The sequence below is a fragment of the Tigriopus californicus genome, chromosome 5 (assembly GCF_007210705.1).
Source record: "Tigriopus californicus strain San Diego chromosome 5, Tcal_SD_v2.1, whole genome shotgun sequence".
In the NCBI taxonomy this organism is placed as follows: Eukaryota; Metazoa; Arthropoda; class Copepoda; order Harpacticoida; family Harpacticidae; genus Tigriopus; species Tigriopus californicus.
Window position 1 is genome coordinate 12,690,535 of NC_081444.1, and position 10,069 is coordinate 12,700,603.

The window sequence follows — 10,069 nt, forward strand, 5'->3', positions numbered from 1 at the left end:
AAGTTGAAAGAGAACTGGAAACACGCTTAATGAATATGTTAGGGATCTTTGGTCTTATCATCATTTTATTTTGAAATTGTTTTTAACTTTGATGGCATAGTTTTCTTCCCAAAGCAATGAAACAATATTAAATTTTGGCATTTGTAAGACGGTTTAGTTTGACAACGAAGTACTGGATATTGTTTAAAACATTATCACCATAACTTCAATGTTGTCCCTTTCGTTTTCATATGATTCTGATGCATCGATGCCGTTTCATCAGTACTCTTGTCCGATCAGGCATTTGATCGAAATGTCACACCAATCTGAAAGTGAAGCATCTAACCTTTGAACTTCGGTCAGTGTCATCATTCTATTGCACTCGATTTGGAACCCAAAACCGCGTGCTTGTTTGATTGCAAGGATCTTTACAGGCATTCGAAATGTGTTTGTGTCTTTTCACAATCTTGTTTTGATGTATTTGTATGAAAACGATGCTCATGGGAGTAGTGGGTAGCTCACCAAAAAGGCATAGAATTGTCGTTTTAAGGATAACAACCAGTTAAATTCTGCCCCAATAAGACTCGAATTTGTTAAAGAATCAGACAAGGGCGCCAGACGATTGTTCCAAATCAGGTTTGCCATTGAAAAGCGAAATCCAACGTGTGACTGAACAGGTTTGCCAAACACGTCCGCAAATGCAAACAACTGGAGCGTCAAATGCGATAGACAGCGAATGAATTTATTTACGGGCTTCAAGCCATTTGAACTGCGGGGAGTTTTTCCGCCATAAAGACCAACTTTGGATCGGAGGCGCTCTGTCTTCATTTAGAATTGCTTATGAAATACGAAACTTAGATTGTTGCAAATGGAGGCCCTATCAGTTCCATAAAATTTACTAATAGCGTTTGTTGTTTTGCACATGACTTATGGGTACAGAGGCCAAAATTTGCGTTACATGACATATGTCCTAAAGTAGGTACACTTGCATATAGGGCATATTTTAAACTATATTCCGTGTTTTGAAGCATATTCTGATTTTGGGTGGAGACTCAAAAAATTGTAAATGTATTTATAGCGAGAAGCATGTCTCATTGGATATATATCAAAGGTACATGAATGTCAATTCAATTGTGTTCGCACATGGCGATTTGGGGCCCATTCTGGGATCAAGGTTTGCTATTCGAGGCAAATATCCACTAGACAAGCAGGGTTTGGGTGGGTGGGGAGATATGGGATCGAACTCATGAACCCGAGGTCAACTCGGTCACGTATTAGTCAAATGCGCTACAACCATACAAAACATTATACCAGAATCTTTATTTTTAAATACAGAAAGTCCAGCTGAGTGGACCAAAAGATAGCGCAAGCAAGACAAGAATTACAATCTGGTAGCGACTGGATCACTCTCAGTCAATGAAAAATGCAATGAGTTCAATTGATTCCAAAATAATGATAAGTTAGCCACGGTATTGGTAAAGCATCCATTTTCCAAATTGTGAATCCTGGTTCGATGCCAGGCTAGCCGCTTTTTGTGGTACTTGATTCCAACATGATTTGATGATTTTAACAAGTTAAATGGGTGAACCTACGGTCCTTCCTCAGGGTGAGGCAATACGGTTTGTTAGACTTGACTGTTTGTCTTAGGCCTCCCTCCCAAAAATGCCCGCCCAAAATCAGGGTGCCGGACCACACTTTTCCTTGAATTTGATTCACTTGACATTACCAATAATTAATGTTAGGTGTGACTACGAAGCGGGAATATCTTTCAATTAGGACACCCATTATCAGATTGTAGGTCGAACGAGAAAGCCCATCATGGGACTCTGTAACAAACAAATAAAATAAATAGGACACATTTACTCGCAGATCTGACGTGATGAGTTTGTCAGAAAATATGTCGGGGATAGCACGAGTAAGAAATACCATGGTTAGAGATATTTTCAGGGTTGAGAAACTTTAAGGAAGTGTCCCAGTTCGCCCGTTTTGGAGTTGTCCATTACATCCTGGCCAACATTCCACTCGGTCACAATTGTGCCTTTTTAGGCGGAGTAAGGGTCCAGGACAGTGTCTCATAATGTGTCATATGTATTTCTACTATATCATCATGTCTAGCCTCCTCTTTCAAACCCCTTTTAGGGCGCTAGTATGTTTGGCCTGTGATCATTTGGCTCTGTTAACATTCCATGGCGTCCCTGGTTAACAACCTACATTCACCGCCACTGTTCTACCAATGATGGGATCAAATACATTTTCCAGTTAAGTCACGGGAGGTTGAAAAACTGTTGTTCTAAAATTGCGTCCAGCCTCGCCATTCAGTTCCATCATCCATGGCATCGCAATTTGCCCGCGGCAAATCTAAAACACCTTAGATAGCCTCTAAATGAAATCCTAAGTCCTCTTAAGTTACACCAGACATGATATGATATATTATGATATATAAAAAAATACATATAATACATTATGAGACACTGTCCTGGAGCCTCACTCCGCCTAAAAAGTATTGATGTCGGCACAATTATGACCGAGTGTCTCAACCTGACGGCCTAGTTTGGAGTCAGAGACTTCAAATTCTCTAGGCCCCGCCAACTGGGGCAACCTCCCGTGGCTTGTTTGGAAAATGGCTGGATGCACTCCCCTCATCTTCAGTGAAGCTAGTACACTCGCCTCTCCTAGCTAGTAGCTACCCACCTACAAAATCTTTGGCTTTGCTAGTACGACTTCATCCACTCCTTGACTGGGACTAGCCTCCACCGTTCGGTCGTCTTCTTTGGCCATTTTGTTTTGGGTCAGAGCTTCAGTGCCTCGACGTTCTCGGCTGTGTGTAGGTGTGTCTGGACCGAACCCGATCCTGGTCGTGGCCTTCCCCCTGGCTCAGCTCACTCCGCACTTCGGCCCGTGCCTGACACGTCAAATCCCGCCTCTCTCACCCTGACCATGCCGGTGAGGTTGCTTCGCGGCTTATTGCCACTGCGGCTGGGTGCATCCCGGTGCATGGCTGCCGGACCGGTGGCGGGGTGGTCTGGGCTCCCTAGCCGCTATCGGTTATCCACCAGTGTGGGCTTGCGGAAGTACGTGCCGGTGGTGGTGCCGGCCGCCGATGAGGACAAGGTGGTGCGGAGCCCGTACTCGGATGTCGAGTTGCCCGAGTGCAACTTGGCCGAATTCTCCTAAAGTTGCCTTATGCCCCATTGGTTACGTTTGTCAAGAGGACTGCCCTGGCTTCTGTTATTAAATTAGGCTGGAAGAAGGGTGTTNGACAAGGTGGTGCGGAGCCCGTACTCGGATGTCGAGTTGCCCGAGTGCAACTTGGCCGATTTCGTGTGGAAGAATGTCCATCAATGGCCCGACAACATTGCCATGGTGAGCACGGGGGTGAAGACCACCCTCAAGTAGTGACCTACCTTGGACTTGACCGAAATCTGACCGAGGTCAAAATGTCCCCCCCCCCATATCAAAGGCTTTGAATTCTCCTAAAGTTGCCTTATGCCCCATTGGTTACGTTTGTCAAGAGGACTGCCCTGGCTTCTGTTATTAAATTAGGCTGGAAGAAGGGTGTTGCCTAATGAAAAGCGGGGATTAAACCAACACAACCATGTAACGACCAATCATTATTCGACTACTACGGATACTCCAGTATGTAGATGACCCTTTTGTTCTGACACTTATGGGGAATGATGGGTTGGATTGCAGATTTGCGGCATGACGGGTCGTCAGTACACGTACGATATGGCTTACGGTATGTCCCGTAAGTTTGGCAGTGCCATGATCCGGATGGGCGCTAAGAAAGGTGATGTGTTTGCTATGGTTGTGCCTAACATTCCGGAGTTTCCTATTGCCTTTTTGGGCGCTGTGGGCGTGGGCTTGACCCCCACCACCATGAACCCTACCTATCGACCGGGTAAGCCGACCATCCCCGACGCTCCGAATGTCACTACTTGTGTGCAAAGGGATGTTACTTTATCTTTTCAGAGGAGATTGCTCGTCAATTGGAGAATTCTCAGGCTCGCTTTATCATTACGATTGGGTTGTTTTTACCCAATATTCGGCAAGCCTGCGAGATCTACTCCGGGATTGAAAAGATCATTGTGCTGGGCATGGAGGAGAAACCCGCGGATTGTGCTTCGTTCATTGAGATGCTCATTTACGATGATGGATCATTGTACGATCAAGATCGAAGTTGTGATCCCCATAACGATTTGGCCGCTTTGCCCTATTCCTCAGGCACCACGGGTCCGCCCAAGGGCGTGAGTCTGACTCACTTCAATATGGTGTCCAATTTGGTACAACTGCTTCATCCCCAAGTGAATAACCTGCGGGAATGTAATCCCACGTCCAAGAGCAATCAAGAGATTACAGTGGCCGTTCTGCCCTTTTTCCATATCTATGCCATGACCGCCATTATGAACCTTGGCCTTCATTTGGGTGCTAAGATTATTACTCTACCCAAATTCGAGCCCGAGGCGTATCTCAAGGCTTTGGTCACCTACAAGGTAGGACATTGGGAAAGATGATTGGAAACGTCGAGATGTGAATGAAATTGTTCTCATATTGACATTCTGGTTTTTGTCGAAGGAGCATAAGGTTGATTCTTTTTTGTGAGACTCTTCACAGGAACGTAGTGCAATCAACACATGTGTTTTTTTCATTGCGTAACGAGAGTTCTGAAAAAAGAAATAGCTCTTCCTATTTTTGTTTAGTCCTTAATTACTTTTACTTGGACATCACCATTTTCAATGGATTGGCAAATGCCCAAGATTTGCGACTACTCTTTCAAATGAACCCTCCATGTTGCTACAACTGCAATCCTTTTTCTTATAGGTAACAAGTCTTCCGAAGTCTGGCTAGTTTTGTGTTCCCATAGTGCAATATTTTGTTTGTATTGAAATGGCAATGAAAATGATGTCCTTTGAGATAGATATGAAATTGACATTTTGCCTATTTTATAGCCCACATTCTTACATTTGGTGCCGCCATTAGTGAGTTTCTTGTCCACCAATCCGGCCGTTAAAGCTCAACATTTGGCCAGTTTGGAGGCGGTCATCGGTGGAGCCGCCCCTTTCGGCCCGGCCCTCATTGAGAAACTCATGGAAAAATGCAAGCCTAACGTGGTCAACTTCAGAGAAGGTACGGGTGATACCTGAAGTCTCTCTTCCTTCTCGGAATGTACTTCATTCATGATAATGCAAAACCATCCCTCAGGTTTTGGCATGACCGAATCCTCGCCCGTGAGCCATGTCCAACCGGAAGAAAACGCAGTTCTCGGTGGGTGTGGCCATCCCATTCCCAATACACTGGCCAAGATTGTGGACTTGGAAACGGGAGTTGCCTTGGGACCCAATGAGGACGGCGAACTTTTGGTGGCCGGGCCTCAGGTACAGATTGACAGATCATTTCAATTTACCGCATAAGTGCTCATTTTAATGCGTCCATCAAGAAACTTGAATAGTTTTAATGTTTTCATTTTTTTGCGATAGCCTCTTTTTTAATCGGAAAAGTTCGATCATTTTATTGATATTTCAAGCTTAAATTTCTTTTCATGCAAAAACTAATCTCCGAGAATGATGCCTTGTGATGTTGTAACATTTGATCCTGACTTTGATTTTGTAAACACTAGGTCATGAAAGGGTATTTCAAGAACAAGAAGGCCACAAATAAGACCATTGTGGATGGTTGGCTTCGGACGGGCGACATCGCCAAATTCGATGAGACCGGCCAATTCATGATTGTGGACAGACTCAAGGAACTCATCAAAGTGAAAGGGCTTCAGGTGAGAAAGGCGTTCATTTTCACAACAATTTCGTACTTACAAATGTTAGCTCGTCTTTCCCCGGCAGAGTTTGCGAACAGTAGATGTGTCTACTATAGCCTTTCAAATATTTTTTCTTTATCGGAAATCGTATCATTTCTTTCCAAGTTTTGTGCCTTTTCTCCAACATCTCAATTACTCTCATGCTTTTAATTTTTCGGATTTTTTGAGTGTACATACGCAGCAGCTCGAGATTTTCAAACTCCAGTTTTATTAGCATTTTCAATGCCTTCGGCATTTTTGGGTGAGACTTTGACTATTCATCGTGCTTTCTACAATCTAATAGAAAGAAGCCCCCTTATCAACAGGTTGTCATAAGTAAATTTAACATCGAATCATCTCAATACAGGTTGCTCCATCAGAATTAGAGGATCTGATCCGGCGACATGAAGGTGTGAATGATGTGGCCGTAGTGGGCGTGCCCGACGAGCGCTCAGGCGAGCTTCCGCGCGCTTATGTGGTTCGAAAGAACCGAAATGTCTTGGAGCAAGACATCATTGACTTTGTGGCCGAAAGAGTGGCCCCTCACAAGAAATTGGGAGCAGGTGTGATGTTTGTGGAGACACTGCCCAAAAATCAAACGGGAAAGATCTTGAGGCGGGAGCTCAAGGCCCAAGTGTTCAAGGGATCCTTTGGCTACTAAATTTGAGCAGCAGACGAATCGCAATTCTTCGAATATTCGACGATCACAAATATGTATTTATATTTTCGACACCAATAATATACCCTTATTAGCTTACAGGGCAATAAATAAGCTGGACCGTTGAAACATGTGAAATATGTATGCATTAGTACCACATTAGGTAGATTTTAAGTTAGGCCCACATTCCGTTGCCAACTAATGGGATTACTCCTTTTTCCTTGGAGCAATCCAGATATCGAGGTCAAGCGAAACGGGAGAAATGCTATGCCAAAATGTATCACTTGCACGTTTGCCGGGTGACGTTGGGCAATAGGCCAAGTTAGTAGGTAGTGACGTGAGCTCGAAAGCTGCATCCAAAATGAGGAAAACATTCGCATCCGCCTTCATACGTGCGTAGTACTTTGATCCCGTGGAAGATTTGAAATTTGCAACGAGTGGAACTCTGACCTATTTAGGATAGAATCGGGGACTATCAGAGCAGTGTCAAATGTGAAAAAGTATTTGGTTCATTGATGGGAGGTTGGTTTCATTAGACAGGTACAGATATGAAAGGCAAATATGCTATTCGAAAAGAAATATTGATGGACAAAGGTTGATAGCGGGAGCAGATTTTAAAGTCACTTATGATTTGTAGTTATTTCTTTTTGGTATTCGGACAAATTATTGTGAAAAACTTCAAATACATCTAGATCGAAGCAATCAAATTAAGAAATAAGTCCAAGAGATATTAGGAGCAGAAAACAAATATCTGTTTACTTTTTTCTTCTTAGACTCAAATCAAGCGTAGATTAAATAGCAGTTTTTGTGCCGTTCTGTCTTGGTGCCCAATTATCTCATATTTCATTGTTTTGAAGCTCAGTTAGTTTTACGTTTCATATTCCTTCGACTGCAAGATTATTTTCTTTTCGTCTGCATAGTGCTCCTTTGTCAAGACATTTTCTGGGCCAAGGCTAATAAAACGTTCCTCAACCTGCTGGACATTTTTGCCCAAATGACTTATATTGAGATCTTTGATTTTGTATCTTTGGTTTCTTGTTTCTATTTAGTGAGACCTAATGGTCTGTTAAGGCTTCAAAGTTTCTCTTCATCAGATTTGGTGATGCAGTGTCTCTCCCATGAAGAGGTCTAAGGTTGTAGTTTATAGACATAACAACCACACAAGGTAAAATATTTAGCACTTTTTCAAAGCTAAGATATCTACAAAAAGAACGGTTTACTAACAAATTTTCTTTGTTACCCTTATTTCATGCGGGCAATCTTGAAGAAATTGAAAATATAGAAGAAATACGAACTTATTTTGAACATTTGGCCCTTAGACTTCATGTGTGAATCGGTAATGTAAAAGGATATGAAGGGTAGTTATTTTTGCCACATAGATTTTATACGTCATATGGCCAAGATTAGCTTCTATATCCTACTGACAGTATTCCACATTGAAAGACTAAAAGAGTTAATAACACTCTTGCTTCCTTTCTCACTTGATTTTGACGAACTAAAAACGTCTCCTTGAGAACATAATTTCTCCTTTCTCCCTCTGCATTTTTAGGGGCAATGGGAAAAGATTGAAATTGCTGCCTGAGAACTTTCAACCTACCCAATCCCGTATTGCATTCTACATTCATGTTATCGCAAACTTAAAAGAAAGCCTTAGGTGACCTTTCTCCTTTGGTTATTCTAACGCCACATATCTGAGATCGTACTCTAACACCCAATCAAGCTGAAAGGTCAACCATACGGACCCGAGTTACCCATCCAAGGCCAACAATTATTGTAGTGAAAGCACCGATTTGTCATGGCTTTACACGCTACTACTGAACGGACCCCAAACCTTTGAATGTGAAGACTAGCAGGGATCGATTGGTGTTTATCAACTGACTGCTTTGACCACGGCCAATAGAGTTGGTGATTGACGCATTGGTCCTTGAGCTTGTAGGGGACGTAAACTTTTTTGACTTATTCAGTTGGAAGATGAGTAGAAGAACACGTCGGACTTCTCCTCGGAGTGATTTGGTGATTGCCCCTCCTTCTTTCCGAAAGGACCCAAAATCCATGAAAAGTGAGAAAAGAACCAAGAGAAGATATCCCAAGGATTTGGATCTGAACCTCACTTTCCAGAGGGACAATAGCACTTCAATCAATGATGTGAACCGAGGACATCAACAGGATTTATATGGTAAATAAATAAAGCGAATGAGGTGATGATTAAGCTCAGAATTTCAGCACACAAGGTGCAAGCCAGCCTAGAAACTGAATCAGCCTTTGATGGTGCAATCGAATTCCGGCATTTTCTTTAGCGTCAGTTATATCTATTGACGACATTATACCCTTTTAAATTTTTAAATTAGCATAAAGATTGGCCTAAATATGGCATTACTGACTAAAAGTAGAAAATGATTTTAAATAATGAAGAAACTGTCTTAAACGAAATCGCTAAAAATCTGCTTTGATAAATATTATGGGGGTTTGGTGAGTAAAGAAAATAAGAGTGTTAAAAGATAAAGGAAACTGCTCATGAATACAGGCAAGGCGTTAGTCGTTCCTCAATAAAAAGAACGGATTACAGTTCTAATTACTTTGGATTTTCTCTACTACATGGCCGTATTTCACCATTCCCTGTAAATCAAAGGTTATTATCCCAAAAATATGCCGGATGTACTACATAAGAAAAATATAACCCATAGAGAAAACATTTATAAAAAGATTTCTGCCAAAAAAAATTAAAATCCAACAAGGTCCAATTTGCCTATATGTGATTATTATGTGATAAATAAAGGCCGTTTTTGAAAGCCTATCGATCACACCATTTCTAAATTCAAATTTGTTTACTGTAATTATTATGGTAATTTTGTTACTACTGGCTTGCGAACAGAGCAGAAAGACATGCAACTCAACTTCGAAGCATTTTGTTAGGGTCAGTGAAGATGGTCCTCCAACCAACTGATGAAAAAATATTTCATATAAATCCCCACGGGGTTTCGTGAGCTCTTATTTTCAATTGCGAACGGGTAAAATACTCACTTTTTCAATAGATGCCTTCACATTCTTCTAAATCGAGGCCAAAATTCAGCTTAATACGTCTTGTCACGCGGTCACAACAGTAAGATCAAGCAAGATGTACTGAATACTGTCTCTGAGCTATATCAGGCAATCCTAAATGTCAAAACATGCAATCTCAAGCTTGGAAGGCCAACAAACGGTCAATGCCTGTGCTAGGAATTGAACCTGATACTTGATATCTTACCCTTTGATCAAGACCAACACAAAACACAATTTCACACATTTCATTTGATGAACAGCTTAGAAGCCTCTTAATCCCCCTCAAAATGGGGTCTTTCTTTTGTCTTGTGCATTTACTTGCCAAACTTCATTGATTGCATTGTGGGTTAATCAAATCCTTATTTTAACCGAGATTTAAGAAGGAGCTAGATTTTTGCCAATTGCTTTTGGTTCGTTGACTGTTAGTGAAACAATAATTTTGCCGTTTGAGATATCGTTTATCTGAAATAAAATAACAATATTTGCAATATTTTAGTTTCGAATAATCTAAGAATTATAAAAACCATGTATCCAGTGGGAGGATTTCTTATGTCACTTTTATCCGCATTATTCAGCAGCAATTTTATTCATGTTTTAAAATC

General features: G+C 41.7%; 1 protein-coding gene across 1 annotated transcript; it reads left to right on the forward strand.

The window, feature by feature from the left end:
* Positions 1 to 2,679: 2,679 nt before the first annotated feature.
* Positions 2,680 to 6,557, forward strand: LOC131880679 (uncharacterized). Its single transcript, XM_059227362.1, has 8 exons — positions 2,680 to 3,090; positions 3,244 to 3,342; positions 3,673 to 3,880; positions 3,952 to 4,472; positions 4,929 to 5,106; positions 5,182 to 5,354; positions 5,597 to 5,749; positions 6,138 to 6,557. The coding sequence occupies exons 1-8, from the start codon at positions 2,917 to 2,919 to the stop codon at positions 6,429 to 6,431; spliced, it is 1,800 nt and encodes a 599-aa protein (XP_059083345.1). The 5' UTR covers positions 2,680 to 2,916; the 3' UTR covers positions 6,432 to 6,557.
* Positions 6,558 to 10,069: the final 3,512 nt, after the last annotated feature.

Bases quoted from the DNA above. Each gene is read 5' to 3' on its own strand.
- LOC131880679 (XM_059227362.1), top strand. From the start codon at position 2,917: ATGCCGGTGAGGTTGCTTCGCGGCTTATTGCCACTGCGGCTGGGTGCA. The intron at 3,881-3,951 runs GTAAGCCGACCA...TTATCTTTTCAG, and splicing joins GAACCCTACCTATCGACCGG to AGGAGATTGCTCGTCAATTG. The intron at 5,355-5,596 runs GTACAGATTGAC...TGTAAACACTAG, and splicing joins TTTTGGTGGCCGGGCCTCAG to GTCATGAAAGGGTATTTCAA.